This window comes from Triturus cristatus, chromosome 2_2 (genome assembly GCF_964204655.1).
Source record: "Triturus cristatus chromosome 2_2, aTriCri1.1, whole genome shotgun sequence".
Taxonomy (NCBI): domain Eukaryota; kingdom Metazoa; phylum Chordata; class Amphibia; order Caudata; family Salamandridae; genus Triturus; species Triturus cristatus.
The window spans coordinates 1,198,843,394-1,198,861,971 of NC_140582.1; the positions used below are offsets into that span (position 1 = coordinate 1,198,843,394).

At 47.2% G+C, this 18,578-nt stretch overlaps 1 protein-coding gene across 11 annotated transcripts in view; it reads left to right on the forward strand.

Moving 5' to 3' along the window:
* DCTN1 (dynactin subunit 1) overlaps positions 1 to 18,578 on the forward strand; it is a 733,647-nt gene that overhangs the window by 695,287 nt on the left and 19,782 nt on the right. For all 11 annotated transcript variants that reach the window (XM_085642808.1, XM_085642810.1, XM_085642809.1 and 8 more), the window contains one exon: positions 12,001 to 12,090. In XM_085642808.1, coding sequence (XP_085498934.1) covers positions 12,001 to 12,090 — 90 coding nt within the window. The remainder of the gene's footprint in view (positions 1 to 12,000; positions 12,091 to 18,578) is intronic.

Below are 18,578 nucleotides of genomic sequence, written 5' to 3' on the forward strand. Positions count from 1 at the left end.
AAACCTCAGATATCTCCAAAGAGTGCAGAGAAATCCTCACTGTAGCTCAAGCGGATTCCACTAACAAATCATAAAGTGGAAACATTTCTGTGTATGGTGTCAAGAAAAAGAGATACCTCTGCACACCAGTGCAGATCTTGCCATCTCTTCTTCAGCTAGCCAAGTTCGGCCTTGCACATTCATCAATAAGAGTACACTTACCAGCAAGTTCTCGTTGGGGAAGATCTGGAAACTCATCCTCTCTCTGGTCTGCAAGAATCATTAAGCAGTTCCTCAAGGGACTCTTGAGACCTTTACTACATGTGAAGGAACCTCCTCCTTCTTGGTATCTCAATCTGGTATTAAGTTATTTCAATGAAATCCTCTTTTGAGCCAATCCACAAGGCAGATCTGAAATATCTTTCTTGGAAGAATGCGTTACTATTTGGCATTAACATCAGCTAGAAGAGTTAGTGAATTGCAAGCATTCACTATAAAACAACCACTCATGCTAATCAAAAAAGACAAAGTAATGTTATGGGCTAATCCCAAATTCATTTAAAAAATACTGTTGCTGAAAGGTCTCTACACGCCTTAGATGTTAAAAGTTGTATTAAGCTTTATTTGCACAAAACAAGGCAGTTCCGTAAATCTGATCAGTTATTTATCGCCTATGGTATTTGCATAAAGGACTACAAGTCTCTAAACCTTACATTGCTTGATGGATTGCAACAGCCATTCGATTCTGCCATATTGCAGCTTGACGACCCTTAAGGCTCATTCAACAAAAGCTATTTCTACATCCATGGCTCTATTTGCTGGTGTGCAGATTCAGCAAATCTGCAGGGCAGTGACATGGTCCACCAGGCATACCTTTACCCAGCATTACTGTCTGGATGCTGCATACAAAGCTGATGCGGCCGGGGGACAGGCTGTATTGCTCCATCTATTGCTGTAAGGTGAGCCTTTATCAGTTTCTTTTCCCACCATGTGCTACTAATATGTTGGTTATTCGTATTATGACTATTGATACTATTTGAACTATTATTGTTTGCTAATATTTGCTCATGTTTACTGCTAATTATTTTGATTCAAGCATGTGAATCTATGAAAGATCCACTAATGGAGAAGAAAATAAGTTACTTACCAATAAATATAGTTCTCCAGTGTTGGTATCTTTCATAGATTCACATGTGACGCCCTCTCCTCTCCTGGATGCCCCTCTTACACTTTGGGATTATATATGTTCGAGGCATGTGGGCTGCTGAATTCATATCTGTGCATAGATCGCCGCCTAGTGTTGGGTCCGGATGTTTGCACGTTGTTGTCCTGGAAGAGTCTTCGAAGTATCCTTGGATAGGTGACTCCTCCCCTGGACTACAGTGCGCATGGGCATCCTCTCCATCCTCAGATTGTTTTTTTTCCGCCATTGGGTTCGGATGTGCTATCTTAGCTCAAGTTAGGAAAATATTTGGTCGAGGCCAAAAGGCCTTTAGTTTGCGTCGGTACTGTTTATCGATCGGGTTTCGATACAATCTTGTTAGTTTACTAACTTTCAGCACCGACTTTTTTCGCATTTACCTGTCCATCGACTTCGACGGAATCGAGGACGCCATTCAAAAGGTGTCCGGTATGCAATGCGAAGTACCCACACATCGACGTCCATCCGGTGTGCAACAAATGCCTCTCGCCGGACCACGACGATTCGACATGCATGGCCTGTGCCCGGTTCCGTTCCAAGAAGACTCTACGGAATCGACGAGCGGCGAGACTCAAAGCGCAGCACGCGGCACCGGCCCCAACAGACATCTTCGACGAGGCCGAAGACGTCGAGGAATTAGAAGTCTTGCCCTCCAGTCCCGTTTCCGAACACGAACCCGGATCGGACGAGGTAGACGAGTCACTCTTCCACAGAGGTGAAGACGACACCGAGGTAGGAGACGACGAGGAGGCCTTAGGGGCCGAAGAGAGTAGCTCCAATGATGAACAAGGCCTACCTGTTCAAACCGAAGAAACACCAGTGCCACAGCCTATGGCTCCGGTCGAGGGATCGCCTTCGGGCCTTACCCGAGACCCATCCCGCAGTTCTTCGGCCCCGCCCTCGGGCCCGGCCTCGGACGTTCAGCGGCAGCCATTACTGCATAAACCAGCTGGTTTCCCTACCGCAAAACCGAAACCGAAAGCTGCTCCGGTTCCTCCGAAACTGAAAGTGGCGCTGGTCGGATCGAGGCCTTCCACGCCTTCGACGCCAGCGCAACGCGTCGGCACCGACCGCACCAAGAGAGACTTCGGTGCCGAACTTGAAGCGGGCGACGTCGGAGTCGACAAACGGAAAAAGGCCATCGGCACCGACAAACCTGCTCGGCTACCGGCACCAACGACACCGAGGGCCGTACCGCCTGCTGCGTCTCGCATCGCTTCCTCGACGACACCTAAGCCTCACGTATCGAAGACTTCAACGGTGATCTCCGCACCTCGACTCGAGAAACCGCCGGCGCCGAAAAAATCCTCGGCCGCCTCTACGAACCTGGCCGGTGCCAAAGCCTCAAACACGCCCCAAGTACGACCTGGTGCGACGCAAGGCAGCAAAACCACGGCTGTCCTCCAGGACACGTCGGGTTCCGGTTCGATCGGAGCTCCAGCAGCCTCTTCGGTGCCGGCCAACATTACCTTCGGCTTGCCTCCGTCGACAATCCCAAAAATGTTCCAACTCAGGACACGGGTCACCCAAACTACGGTCACACCTGCTGAGACGTCTCCGGCACGTGTCATCGACGCCGACACTGGCAGGATGATTCTCCACGACCGAAGGATAACTTCGGAGCCGCCATTGGACCCTTTCAGGATCCCACTAAAAAGGAAGTTGCCTGTAGAGTCAGAACCTCTCCTTTATGAACCTTTCCATTCATCCTACCAGGATCCACACCGGTTCTCCCCCACCCGCTCCGACACGGATGCATTGGAGGACTACATGGATGACCAAGTCCCCTACCATGTAGACACAGACCCTGATGACCAGCAGGACCCTGATCAAACTTTGGGCGACCCTGCAGACCCCAGTGCACCTCTCGATGCACAGGACCCACAACTCTATGGGGCAAAAACATCTCCTACGGAGGATACTGCGGCGTTCAACGCTCTTATTGAACGTGCTGCAAATAACCATGGGGTACAGCTTCACTCTGATACCATCGAAGATGACTTTCTAATGGACACCTTTGCATCCTCAGAAAGACATGTAAAGACTCTGCCAATGTTGAAGGGGGTCCTCAAACCAGCCAAGGACATTTTCAAGGAACCCACCAGGGCACGAGTGATAAACCCCAGGATTGATAAGAAATACAGATCAGCACCTGGGGATCCTACTTACATCAGAGGCCAATTACCACTCGACTCCATCGTCGTAGCGAATGCACGCAAGAGGGCACACTCGCAAACGACAGGTGACGCTCCTCCCCCGGACAAAGAGTCCAAGGTGTTAGAGACCTCTGGCAAGCGAGTTGCCGCCCAAGCTGCCAACATATGGCGCATAGCCAACACTCAAGCGCTCCTTGCTCGCTATGATAGAGCGCACTATGACACACTGGAGCAAATATTCCAACATCTCCCTGACCAGTTCAAGGAAGGCGCAGAAATGCTCATCAGAGAAGGACAGCTACTCACGAATGCTTCCATCAAATGTGCACTAGATGCTGCAGACACGGCTGCCAGAGCCATAAACACAAGCGTCATGCTGCGACGACATGCCTGGCTACGGATCTCAGGATTCAAGCCTGAGGTCCAAAACAATATACTCAACCAGCCCGTCAACCCCGACTATTTATTCGGGCCAGAGGTTGACACCACCCTCGAAAAGATAAAAAAGGACACGGACACTGCAAAGTCCATGGGCGCCCTACAAACTCAGTCCTTTCGGAGCGGCTCCTTTCGTCGCCCCGGAAACAAGGGAGCAGGTAGAGGACAGGGGTCACAACAAACATATAACAAAGGCAATACACAGGCCACCTACGATAAAAACACCCGAGGTGGATATCGTGGCTCCAGTACAAAGGGCAGAGGACGTGGCTACGGCAACACCAGGTCCTCCCCCAAGAACAAGCAGTGACGCCCTCTCCCTTCCTTCCGACCACATAACACCTGTCGGGGGAAGGCTACAAAGGTTCCTGTCCACGTGGAACTCCATCACCACGGACAGGTGGGTCAAAGATATTGTAAAATACGGTTACTGCCTGGAGTTAACCTCCACTCCACCCACAATACCACCAAGAAGCCGTCCTATGTCCTCAGAGCACTTAACGCTCTTACAGCAAGAGGTGCAAAGTATGCTTCTAAAAGGCGCTATAGAGGTCGTACCCATCCACGAGCAGGGTACGGGAGTGTACTCCCTCTACTTCTTAATTCCAAAAAAGGACGGGTCGCTCAGACCTATATTAGACCTGAGACCCCTGAACCAGTACATCCTTTCAGAGCACTTTCACATGCTCACTCTACAGCAAGTCCTTCCGCTTCTCAAGCAGGGAGACTTCCTAGCCACACTGGACCTCAAGGATGCGTACTTTCACATACCCATCCACCCCTCACACAAAAAATACCTCAGGTTCACTGTTCAAGGGCAGCACTATCAGTTCAAAGTCCTTCCCTTCGGCGTGACAACAGCGCCCAGGGTTTTCACGAAGTGCCTAGCTACGGTGGCAGCACATCTACGGAGGCAGCATATACACGTCTACCCCTACCTAGACGACTGGCTCGTTCAAGCGAAGTCAGCCCAGCAATGTGCAAGCCACATGTCCCGCACCATTCACCTTCTTCACAGTCTGGGATTCTCACTAAATTACCCAAAGTCCCATCTCCAGCCCGCACACGTACAACAGTACCTAGGTGCGACTATAGACACTCTGGCGGCCACAGCTCAGCCAAATTTAGTGAGGATCAACAGCATACAACTGCTGATCTCCAAGTTCAAACCCAATCACTCACTTCCAGCGCGAGTGTTTATGCAGTTGATAGGCATGATGGCCTCCTGCATCTTCATAGTCCCGCACGCGAGATTACATATGCGCCCACTTCAGGAGTGCCTAGCACGTCAGTGGAACCAGGCTCAAGGACAGTTGAAGGACCTAGTGTTGGTGAGTGGTCGGGCATACAACTCTCTGCATTGGTGGAATCCACAAAACCTTTGCAAGGGCCGACCATTCCAAGAGCCTGTCCCACAGATAGTACTGACAGCGGACGCGTCTCTCCAGGTATGGGGAGCTCATGTACTCCACTACACAGTGCAGGGACTATGGACAACACAACAAAAGAAGTTGCACATCAACCTTCTGGAACTGATGGCAATCTTCCTAGCCATGAAGGCATTCAAAGTACATCTATGCAACAAGGTCGTGTTGATCCGGACGGACAACATGACCGCAATGTACTACATACAGAAACAGGGAGGAACACACTCTCCACAGTTGTCTCATCTGGCTCAGAGCATGTGGAAGTGGGCCATTCAAAGGAACATGTTCCTCATGGCGGAACACCTCCCTGGCAAGGACAACCAGATGGCGGATCTGCTCAGCAGACACAGCCACCAGATGCACGAGTGGGAGTTACACCCATCAGTACTCCAACCGTACTTCCAGCAGTGGGGTCATCCGGAGATAGACCTATTCGCGACAAGCGAAAACGCAAAATGCCAAAGCTTCGCCGCCAGATTCCCACATCCGCAGTCGCAGGGCAATGCGATATGGATGAACTGGTCCGGCAGATTTGCGTACGCTTTTCCCCCAGCGCACATTGATACCGCTGGTGGCTCGCAAACTCCGACAACACTCCCTGACACTGGTCCTAGTCGCTCCCACGTGGGCACGCCAGCCGTGGTACACCACCTTCCTCGAACTTTCCGTGGTGCCGCATCAAAGGCTGCGGATCAAACCCGCGCATTTGACGCAGAACCATGGAGAGGTTCAGCACCCAGATCCGCAACAGCTGAACCTGGCGATCTGGCTCCTGAAGTCCTAGAGTTTGGCTACCTCAACCTGCCACCTGACTGTATGGACATCATCAAGGAGGCCAGGAGACCCACCACCAGAGCTTGCTATGCAGCCAAATGGAAAAGGTTCGTCATTTATTGCGGTAATAATGACATCAACCCGCTGGACGCATCCATCCAAAACATCATCTGTTACCTCTTACACCTATATCGATGCAATCTGGCGTACACCTCTATACGTGTCCATTTGACCGCAATCTCAGCCTATCTGCAAACCAGGCAGCACCTCTCTCTATTCAGAGTGCCTGCCATCAAAGCATTCTTGGAAGGACTCAAACGAGTCATTCCACCAAGCCACCCACCGGCTCCAATGTGGAACCTCAACTTGGTCCTCACACGCCTGATGGGTCCACCCTTTGAACCTCTACACTCATGCGAGATTCAATTCCTTACCTGGAAAGTGGCCTTCCTTGTAGCGATCACTTCCCTAAGAAGAGTTAGTGAACTCCAGGCACTAACCGTTCAAGAGCCATTTATACAGGTTCACGCCAACAGGGTCGTACTACGTACCAACCCCAAATTCATGCCCAAAGTAATATTGCAGTTCCACATGAATCAGACTATTGAACTGCCAGTTTTCTTCCAAAACCCACAAACTGTTGCAGAAAGGGCACTACATATACTAGATGTTCGGAGGGCCCTCATGTACTACATCGATAGGACTAAACCCTTCAGGAAGACAAAACAACTGTTCGTTGCCTTTGCCCCACACCACAAAGGTAACGCCATCTCCAAAGCAGGGATAGCCAGATGGATAGTTAAGTGTATTCAAATCTGTTATCAAAAAGCAAAACGCACATTAACTATTCCACCACGAGCCCACTCAACACGTAAGTTGGGGGCTTCCATGGCCTTCCTAGGAAATATTCCCCTGCATGATATATGCAGAGCAGCCACATGGTCCACTACACACACATTTACAAAACACTATTGCGTAGATGTGCAGTCAAAACAGCAGGCAGCTGTAGGACAGGCTGTTCTCAAAACACTTTTTCAGACCGCTGCAGCTGGCACGGGTAGCCGCCGCCAATAGAGGGCACTGCTATGTATTCTATGCACAGATATGAATTCAGCAGCCCACATGCCTCGAACTGAATATGCTACTTACCAGTATGCATCTGTTCTTGGCATGTAGGGCTGCTGACATTCATATCGCCCTCCCTCCTCCCCGGCGCCTGTCGCAGCTGCAGCTCTCAGAATTACTGCAAGCATGGTCATCACTTTCTGTATCTACTCCATCACTGCCACAATGGCGAAAAACAATCTGAGGATGGAGAGGATGCCCATGCGCACTGTAGTCCAGGGGAGGAGTCACCTATCCAAGGATACTTCGAAGACTCTTCCAGGACAACAACGTGCAAACATCCGGACCCAACACTAGGCGGCGATCTATGCACAGATATGAATGTCAGCAGCCCTACATGCCAAGAACAGATGCATACTGGTAAGTAGCATATTCAATATTCTCACTTGTGCTCGAAAATCTGAGTCCTCTTTGAGGAGTGTTCTAGAGGGTGCTGTCACCTGATTGGTTATAGGTCACGTTTGGTCCTTTTCTTTAAAAGGACGTAGGCTATTGAATTAATGGCCTAGTGCCTATATAGCCTACGCTTACTAAAAGTATTGCTTTATTATAATACCATGGACTCACTCTGACGATGGAGAATGATTCAAGCAAGGGAATTTATGAAAGATACCAATACTGGAGAACTACAGTTGCAGGTAAGTAACTTATTTTCTTACACTCTAAACATTCCACTTCAAAGAGCCTGGTGGTTTGCGATTCAACCAGCAAAGTGAGCCTTGTTTATTCCCCACAACTACACCAGATAGAGCCTTCAAGAGGATTGAGGCATTAGGAAAACGTATGTTATCTTCTGCTAGCCTAGCACTGAGATTAGTCAAGGCTGTGTGTTTATTGGGTCGCTACACACATCTTGTCTGGACGTGGTCAGCGAGATCTTGCCGGCTCTCCCAGTAGACCTTAGGGTTGGAACCAGTGTTATGCTTTGTTGACCTGTGGATACTTAAGTCAGTATTTCCTGGAGATGTCTCTTGGATATGCCCTTAGATGGCTCATGCCTTTTCAGTGATGAGCGGATTCTGCCTTGGAGAGTTTTAATGAAAGTAGACCTGTGGCACGCTCCACAGGTCTGATGACCACTGCCAAGCAGTTCCTGCATCAGTTCAGAAACTTCAGAAGCTACTCCATGGGTAAGGCAACAACAATCTTCACAACCACTGTAGTAATCACCACAGTCCTTTCAAGACCAAGAATGTAGTTCTGGCAGGTAATGCGCAGGTCAGCTTGGGGCCATTCCTCCTTCCCTACTGCAACAGCCACAACGCCACTTTAGTTTTTCCTTGGTGGTGCACACCCATCCTGTGGGAGACCGGATTCAGCACTTCCTCCCAGGGCGGCAATCCATCCCATCCGAATGATGTGTCTTACAGACCATTCAGCATGCCTATGATCTCCCATTTCTCTTTGCCCTACCAAATCCATAGTCCACATCAGAGTGGCTTCCAGAGGAGCACCTATCCGTTGTAAGAGGTGCTACTGTTACTCTCCAAAAGTGCAATCCAGAGAATTCCAGACTCGGAAAAAGGAGAGATTTGTCACTGTCTCCAAGTGCCAAAGTAGGACAAGGGCCCCTTGTCGATTTTTGACCTTCTAACTCGGAGTTCCGTCCTACAAAAGGACAAGTCAAAATGCTGACAATGAGCCATATCCTGTCTGCTCTGGACTCTGGTGACTGGATTATGTCCTTGGACTTTGCAGGATGTGTATTTTCATATACCCATCCTGTACTCCCACCGATGTTACCTGCAGTTCATGGTGTCCCAAGAGCACTTTCAGTTTGACGCCCTCACCAGTTCCCCTCTGATGTTCACTAAAGTGATAACATTCGTCACTGCCCACATTTGCAGGACTATAATACTAGTTTTTCCCTCCCTCAACGACTAGCCGTGGAAGGTGGGCTCACCACAGTCAAAAGTGGTGCAAGATAAAATTGGACCCCTGAGTATCGTTGGGGTTCAAGAGCCAGTCTCACGGACTCCTCCGCAGAGGTTTCATTCTATGGAGCTATCCTGGATGCAGTGCAGTTCAGGACATTCCCTCCGACGCAACGAGTCAAGGACATTCGGGCTAAGTCTGATGTTTCAGCCTCATTCTTGTATCTTGGCGGGAGCAGCTTTGAGACTTATTGACCTCTTAGCCTCCTGCATCCTCTTTGTTGATTGCACAAGTTGGCACATGCAGGCTTGACAATGGAATCTGAAGTTCCAGTAGGCCGAGTATCCAGAAATTCTTTGGATGCCATCTGGATTTCAGAGGGGATAGCACATCCTCTACAGAGGCGGCTGCTAGAATGCGATTGTTCCTGCGGCAGGCCTCTCTCCCTTCTCCCTCCAGAGGTGGTGCTGGTGATGGACGCCTTACTGCTGGGACGGAGGATTTTTGGATGAAGGTGGAGATTAACTGATCTCCGGCAGGAGCCCGATTACAGCCTGTTGGCATTGTGAGCCGTTTGTCTAGCTCTGAGGTCCCTCCTGCTGAACATCAAGAAAGGTTTGTGCAGGTTCTCACTAACACCACCAACGCTATGTGGTACTTCAACAAGCAGGACCGAATGGGGTCCTGGGCCTTGTGTCCGGAGGCTCTGCACCTCAGATGTTGGTTGGAGCATCAGGATATTTCCCCGATCAAGAACCACCTGGCAGGGTCCTTGAATGCCAGAGCAGATGAGATCAACAGGCGTTGTCTTGTAGATCCTAAGTTGCATCTACATTCCAAAGTGGCGCAGGACATCTTCCAATTCTGGGGGAAACCTGGGCTAGATCTTTTTACCACCTTTGAGAATGCATAGTATTTTGAGTTTTGCTTGTGGGCGATGCATGCTAGCTTAAACAGAACATTGAACTCCTTTAAACTTTCCCACCTATGCCTCCCCTGCCTCGAGTTCTGAAAAAAATTAATCATAACGGCTCTAAAATAGCCTGGATAGTTTGATATCTGAATTTTGAGCTTGAGCATCAGTCATCCAATCAGGTAATAATTTTGTGAGGTCCTTCTGTCCGAGCAGCAGAGCAGGATCTTCCACCTGACTCAATACAATATACTCCTACATGCATGGAGATAGAGCTGTGGCAACTGACTGCGTTTCATCTACTGTCTGAGGTGGTGGATGCATTCCTTGCTGCCAGGTGCCTTTCCACATATCAATTTATGTGGGCGCTGGGACACTTTGTAATCTGGTGTGGTGCCTTTGATAGTGACCCCTTACAGGCAAAGTTGTTGGATGTCCAGATGTTTGTTTTGTACCTAGCCCAACAAGGCCTTGCAGAGGGTGCTGTAAAATGTTATTTGTCTGTCCTTTCGGCATTTCTCTTTGCCAGACCATCCATCGTGGTATAAATCGTCTGCTTTTATGAGGTTTGTGATACCTCAGTGGGACCTTAACTTGGTCTTGATACTCCTCATGTGCACGCCTTTTGAGGCTGTTTATAGCTGCTCGCTGCATCTCCTGACCTTGAAGGCAGTCTTTCTAATTGTCATTGTCAGCTCATCGCATGAGAGATTTGCAGGCACGTTTGACATACATCAATTTTTGTTCCAGGCAAACTCAGGCTGAGGACTCAGGTGGCCACCTTACTAAATGTTGTGACTCCTTCCCAATGTGGGCAGTCTCTCTACCGTGTTCTTTGTGCCCCCTCCCTCTACAAGAGGATGAGAGGCACCATCAGTTGGACGCCAAAAGGGCCTTGAGTTTTAAATTTGATTGTACCTAGGATCACTGAGTGGAGGATTAGATTTTTGTGGGGTTCTCTAGAGCAAGGAATGCGTACGCTGTGCAGAAGTGGACCTTTTTGAGGTGAATAGTGCTCTTCATTAAGATCTGCCTAACACTGGCGAGGAACCAGCCCCAGAAAGTCGGAGAGCTCCTCCTACAAGGGGTAAGAATACTGCCACTGCATTGGCGGTTGAAGTGCCCTCGGTTTATAGCTGCCAGGCAGCAATCTGAGCGTTTGTGCATACATTTACAAATCACTACTGCCATGTCTGGTGGTAAGAACATTTCACCCTCTCAATTCTGCAAGACCTTTTAATAAGAGTCCATTCCACAGACCATCCAGCTGGTCCAGTATCTATTCTAGGATGAGGGATCGGCAATTAGAAGTATCCACCTGAAAAAAGTTACTTAACCTTGAGTAATGCTGTTTCTGGTGGAGACACTATGTAAACTATTATTCCTCACTTCCCTCCCACCCCCCATTTCTGTAGAGTGGCCTCCTTTTAATATATGAAAGGATGTAAAAAGGTTAGTGCTTAACACACTGTAAGCAAAAATTGTTCATGCTGCGGGAACAGAAAAGACAAAGGATAACACAAAAAACTTCTACTGATGCTTACATTTGGCACTTTATATGCAGCTCCGCTCGGTAACTTCTGGAGAGTTGTGGAGCCAACGTATGACCACATGGCCCCACCTATAACAAAAAACTCCAGATTCAGTCTAGTGCCTGGGAAATATTCTAAGATAAGGAATACAAGTATCCACCAGAAAGAGCATTGCCGAAGGTAAGTTCACTTATTATCGATAGATATTTGTTTTGTAAATGCTTTGGTAAACATTCTATAGCGAACGACTTCTGCAGTAGTTACTGGTGTGTACTTTCCCTTTTTCACCAGTATGGAGATAACTTAAGGTTGATAGTTTATGTGAACTACACAATTATAAGATCTGTTTAACTACTACTTTGCCTTAAGCAGTGATCTTCCGTTGTGTCGAACTGGATGGCAGGTGCCACCACAGCGTAAGTTTTCTCTTGATTAGGGTGTGTAAATACCAGTGTGGTTCATAACTGACTATAAGGGGACCGAAAAACCAAATGTGAATGCAACTATCATAAATAGAGGGAATCACAATTCCCTCTATTTATAATGAATTTAGTGACTATTTTTCTTTTTGCATTTGCAGGATGACGTAATAAAGGAGACAGTATCACACTGTCCTGGTGCCAGTGTTCGCACTGACTTTGCCACTTTCCCTTCATCATCCTTCATCAAGGTAAAGCAAACGATATATTAAGTGATGTACTAAGATCTTTCTGAAACAAACGTTTCTAAATATGAAGAATTATGTTGGGTCTTCCATCATGAGTTTTGAAGTCCATGTAAAACTAACTATGTTGCTAACCTTATAAGAGGGGCTGTTCATCACCACCACCGCTATGTAAGTTCAGCACAAAAATATCCCTTATTTCTGTTGTACAGATGTAAACCCAAAATCTACAGCATAGTGATCAGACGCTTACAGGCGTTTCGGTCTAGAAATGTGGGGTTTGACCATGTTCTTTATAATCCTTATTTTCCCCCACAAATCGACAATTGTAATCATATTGTTGATCTGAGGTAAATACCAATAAATTATGTTGCATTGTTCACTTTACTAGCTTGAATGAGGCCAGGTACCTCATCATACAGTGTTGTGAATGAGGTAATTAATGCCAGCCACTGCTCCCGATGATTATACGTTGTGAATACCTTTGTTCTGAAGTGCTCCATCCACTGTGGATCTTTTTTCTTAGGTACAGTGACCTAGGAGACATATGATTGTATGTTGCCTCTAAAGGAGCTTTATATATGAATTTCCATTTCTGTATTTTAAACATCCTGTAGCCTTTCAGTCACTGACTGTTTTTTGATATATAGAGCCAGTTCTAGAGGATGGAGGAATGCTTTCTTGGCTTTACTACCAGACAGGACGTCCAAGAGAAAGGTTGTCTTGGTGGCCCGGAGGTCTGTGATGCTGCAGAACCTTTACGAGATATCAGTGCCCATGGCAGCCAGTGGTGGAAAAGGTTGTACAGCACCTATCTGCTGAGCAGGCTGTGGCTCTAAAACATGTGATTTTGAGTGGTATGAAGCATTCTAATGCTGTCAACCTTGCAGGAGACAACTTTGCGCTAAACTCCACACAGAAGGCACCTCTACTATCTAAGCAACACATGGGATATGTTTGTGATGTAGGCTAACGTCACCAACAGCTACCAGGATATCCTCCATTAAAACAATTGCTTCGCTTAAAACAAATATGGTGCTCATTGCCACAAGGGCCCCTCCCTCATCTGGTTTGAACTTAGCAGAGTATACATCACTCACACTGGTTTTGGTAGCTCCCATGGGCTCGTCAACGGTGGTACTCCACCCTGTTAGAGCTCTCAGTAGTTCCACATCAAAAGCTACATCTCACCTCCACATCAAAAGCTACATCTCACCTCCAGACTCCTCACTCAGAACCATGGAGAAATCAAGCATCCAAATCCCACAGAGCTCAACTTAGAGATTTGGCTCCTGAAGTCCTACAGTTTGGGTATTTAAATTTACTACCAGATTGTATGAGTATTCTGAAAGAAGCAAGTAAACTTACTACCAGAGCTTGCTATGCAGCAAAATGGAAACAATTCATTGTTTACTGCAATAAAAACCAAATTCTACCTCTAGCTACTTCTGTTCAAAACATTGTCTGTTACCTTTTCAACCTACAGCAATGTAGGCTAGCTTCACACATCTATTAGATTGCACCTTGCAGCAGTAGCTGCGTATTTGCAAAACAGGCATTTGTCTTTGTTCAGGGTTCCTGTCATCAACGCATTTATGGAGGGCTTAAGAAGAGTTATACCACCAAGAATTCCACCAACACCAGTGTGAAATCTTAATGTTGTACTTAGAAGACTTATGGCTCCACCCCACCATTTCAACCGCTACACAAGTGTAATTTACAGTTTCTCTCTTGGAAGGTTACATTGCTCATTTCAATCACTTCATTAAGGAGGGTTGGTGAGCTACAGGCATTAACTTTAAAAGAACCCTTCTTTCATATCCATAAAGATAGGGTAGTTTTTCGCACCAATCCCAAATTCCTTCCCAAAGTGGTTTCTGTTTTCCATATTAACCAATTAGTTGAGTTAACCGTGGTCTTTCCTCAACCTGATTCCGTAGCAGAATGAGCCCTTCACACTCTAGACGTCAAAAAAGAACAAAAGATTTTCGTATAGCAAAACCACTGTTTGTTTCATTTACACTACCTCACAAAGGCAATCCTATCCCTAAATCTGACATTTCAAGATGGATTGTAAAGTGCATTCAAACTTGCTACACTAAATCTAAAATTACTTTATATCCCCTAGAGCACATTCTACTCGTAAAATAGGGGTGTCTATGGCCTTTTTAGGTAACATTCCTATAGCTGACATTTGTAAAGCAGCAACATGGTCTACACCACACACATTTACAGACCCCTTGAGACCACGCATCAACTTCTACAACACCATCATAAACTTCACTGCGTCACTTTTTCTTGACACACGCAACTACATCCTTTTCCATGACCTTAACTTCCACCTGGAAGACCTTGTCAACCTCCTCTCATGAACACACCTTGGGAACCTGCATCTTACCAATAAGTCAAAGGACCTACCCATGTCCCTGGGCACCTCCTGGCTCCATCTTCTCCTCATTCGACAATAATTAAGTCGAGGACCACTGCATTCTACACCCATTGACCCAAAAACAGATCCGGACCACACGCCAACTGGTACACGAAAGAATTGTGACAATGAAGCACCACTGTAAACAACTGGAACAAAGGTGGAGATCGAGCAAAGATGACGAGGATAGGGGCACAGGCAAATCAGCCCAGGGATGATACCACCAAATGATATGCATCTTTATGTGAACCTCCCTGGCAGACAGGAAATACATGTTACACTTGACCCAGCGAGACCCTGAGGTTTCTCGGACAGGTGGCAAGATTTTGCTGGCCTTCTCCCATTGAGCAGGGTTCTACCTGCTCAGAAGTCACACCACGTTCAAGGATCTTAAGGCCAGACTGGCATCAATGTTTCAACTCTCTTATCTGGAGGATTGACAAGAAAGCCAGTAAGGGTTACTTTACTTGTCAATGCCTGTGCCACAAGGCTTTCAAGGCACAGGCTGCCTTGTCATAAAATCAGCATCATTGGTGACATATGTTCCTTAGCAGCATACCGACTTACCAGAGGACCGGAGCACGGCTTGGACCACGTGGCCAAAATAATGTTTGTAAGAGCCTTGTTGAATGGCAATAATGGCTTAGAAGAAGTTGTACCTATGGCTGTATGTTACATAGGGCGCACTGTCCCAGTTTGTGCCCCAGCGCACCATTAACTAGTTGTGCCAGGCACAAACAGGGACAATGTGCCCTATTGCTGTTAATGCAATGACTCCAAAGCAGCCCTCCCTTATTTATTTTGTGATGTATGGTCTTTTCTGGCCTGTTAAGACAAAGGATAAAATAGGTCCGCAGGAGATGTGTAGAAAATAAAATCACTGGTTCAAACCCAGAGAGGGCTGACTCATCCCTGCATCATGCAGTGGCTGAGAAAATGGTTAACATCAAGCTGAGTAATATCTACTTTTATGGCCCTTAAAAGTTGGACCAATCTGACATTAGCCTCTATATTAGAAAATCCATTCTATGAAGCTCCCTGTGGAATGTGAGGTAAATAGACAGTTGCACATGAAAATAATTGTAGGAATTCTGCCAAGTGTTCTTCTGCAAACAACTGCAGGCACTTAGAATAATAAGGGTGTTGTTGGCAGCCAGGGAAACGTACGTCGGACTTAGCTGTTCAGCCAAATTTCCAGTGGTGGGCGGTTCTCATTCCTAAGATTTTGAACGTTTATGAGCCAGGCAGTTGCTGAAAAATAATCATGCAAGAGAATGCAGTGGCAAGATGTAGCCTCCTTGCTCCCAATTGTCCATGCCTTCACTTGATGTCACTGCTGCTACTCATTCTTCAACTTACAGGATCAAAAGGCAAAGAGTGATGGCCGATTTGCCCTAACTGGATAGGATGATCATAAGCTATTTCACCTCAAACTAGATAATAAGACTGTCTGCTATTTCCCAGTAAACCACTCTTGCCACTTTCAATGTCCACATTATACCTACCATCTTAGTTCAAACAAGAGTCGGGCATAGTACTGGCTGTTAATTGACATAGGGTTAGCCAGCTGCGGTAGGAGAACAAGCTACTTACCTTCGGTAATGCTTTTTCTGGTGGAAGTCTATCAGACCTCAGATTACTTACCTTAGAATACTCCACAGTCACCAGACCCATGCGCTTGCATGTGCTAGGAATCTCGAATAATAAACCTATTGTGTCTAAACTTATCTGGATTCTAGGCAAACGGAAAGTACTTCTGGGGAAAGAAAAGCAAATGGAACAACAACAATAGGGATATAGGAGATTGCAGGAAAAAGCTAATTACAGCTAAAACTTGAAACAATAAGGAAATAACCGCAAAGTCTGGAATATTTGTTTCTGATAAAGACTTCTAGTCACAAATTTCTCGCCTTTTGAATATTCCCCAGGGCGTCAAACTAGATTCAGAAACTTTTATGCAGTACCTCAGCATGCCGGATGGCAGTGCCATGCGGCTACACACTGACGCTGTTCCAATTCATATAGGACGTGTGGGGCCTATATAGGCACCACTCTCACACGCTGACATCAGTTGCTTTCCTTCTGCTCCATCAGATGTGGATCCGAAGCTCCCTTCTTGTCTCTCAGAGATATCTGCCTTAATGTTCTCAACAGATTTCCTTCAGAGTACAAGGGATGTAACCCCCTGAAATGACAGGTTTTAAGCCCTGATGTGACCGTTGCAAACAAATGTCAATGACTGATCCCAATCAAGTGTGCCTATGGTCGAGCCGACTCCTAGGCATTCGGCGAATGTGTGCCAATAAACCCAAAGGCCATCAGGGAACTCAGGGGGGAACTTTACGTCGCCAAGTATAAGACTCCTCTCCGGGACCGTTCCAAGTCACAATCTGCATCCAAGTTTCGATCTCTGTTCCGTTTCCTGAATCGACGGACCTGCTCCAGAGGTCTGTTTTTGTCACGCTCCAAGACCTCAGGTAAGCATAAGAAACACAAGAAATTGAAGAGGGATTCTCCTCCCATGAACCACTTGCCTGAGAAGACACATGGCTGGCGCCACCTTTCTCGATCTCTCTCCCAAAGTGTGCCGTCATCGGAGACAATCCTGCAGTTGGTTCTGGCACAACCAGAGTTTCTTGGGCCTGCAGCCTCCCTGTGTCAGATTGAAGTTCTGCATAGCCATGCTCCAGCTGTTTGGATCCCTACAGACTCCCTCTGGCGTGCCTTCAGGCCCCAAAGAGCCAAGAGGCCTTCCACCTGGGATCCTGCCGATGGGTTCGCCTTAAGTACCAGCTGAACCCTCTATGCTGTCTTGTCTCAGGCTCTTGTTCCAACCCTGCTTCCAGTGCCCTGACCTACAACGGCACCAGGTATGTTGACACCAATGCCAACTTCAGCGCCTTAGGAGGTGGTCCTTATTTAATTTTTTTATTTTTCTCCAACTCTGATCTGACTTCGACTTCCCAAATCTGCCTAAGGTGTCGCTTCCGCCACTTGAATTGCCACAAGATTGACAACACTTTCTGTATTCCATTTCTGGGGACTCATTCGGATAATGACCGTGCCGGGGTGATGAGTTTGCTCAGCCCTACCAGGATGACAATAGGTATGGGGACATAGAGGCTAGTGGCCTTGGTACCTCCCCGGAGACCGCACTTTTTTTCTCCCCCTGGACTAACCAAAGAGGAATCTGCCTCCTACGCCATGGCAGTCTGGGCTAAAGTTCTTGACCTCCAGCTCCCTGCCTTGCAGTTTAACACAAATTTGTTTTGACTGAGGTCCTTCAAGCAGGGGAGACATATTTGAAACCCATTCTTCCTTTCAACATATCGCTGACGGATACATTACTGGGGGTTGGCCAAAGAATGCTCCGGCCCACCAGTCAATAGACAGATTTCTAGGAGCCATCGCCCTGGTCCAGGCTACACATCTTTCCTTTCACAGACCCACCCCCCATCCCTCCCCCTGCCTCCGCTCCCCCTTGTCAGCCTAGTGGCGCAAGCTTCCACCAGCCGCTCTAATCCCAACACCTTTCCTACCTCTGCCCCATATAGGGAACCTAAGCGAGTGGAAACATTTGGCAAACGTCTTCTACCAGCTTGATCCTCCACTCTGTTTAACGCCACCTGTTTGTTGGGGGGCTAATTCCATGCCCTTTGGGATTCGGTGGCACAAGTATTCCCTGGTGAGCCCGCAAACCTTCACCCTGTGCTCGCTTATTTGATTTAAGATGGTTGTGGTGCAGCAATTTGTTGTGGCTTGACATTACCAATTCCATTAGGCAGGCCATAGGCACAAACTGCGGAACTACATACCTAGTTTTTGTAGCAAATTATATAAAAGATGTATCAATTAGTAGTTTTTTATTCAATACATATTTCAGATTATTTGCTCTGGACTGTTCTATACTATGTCATCCCTTCCTGTGGCACAATGGTAGACATTCTAATTGATCAATTGATAGGGGGACTTGCTTACTGGAATCCTCCCGACATACCCTATGGGAGCATAGTTAAGCGGTTCTTTATGTTCCTCAATCGATATGCGTTTACCAAATTATATTGTG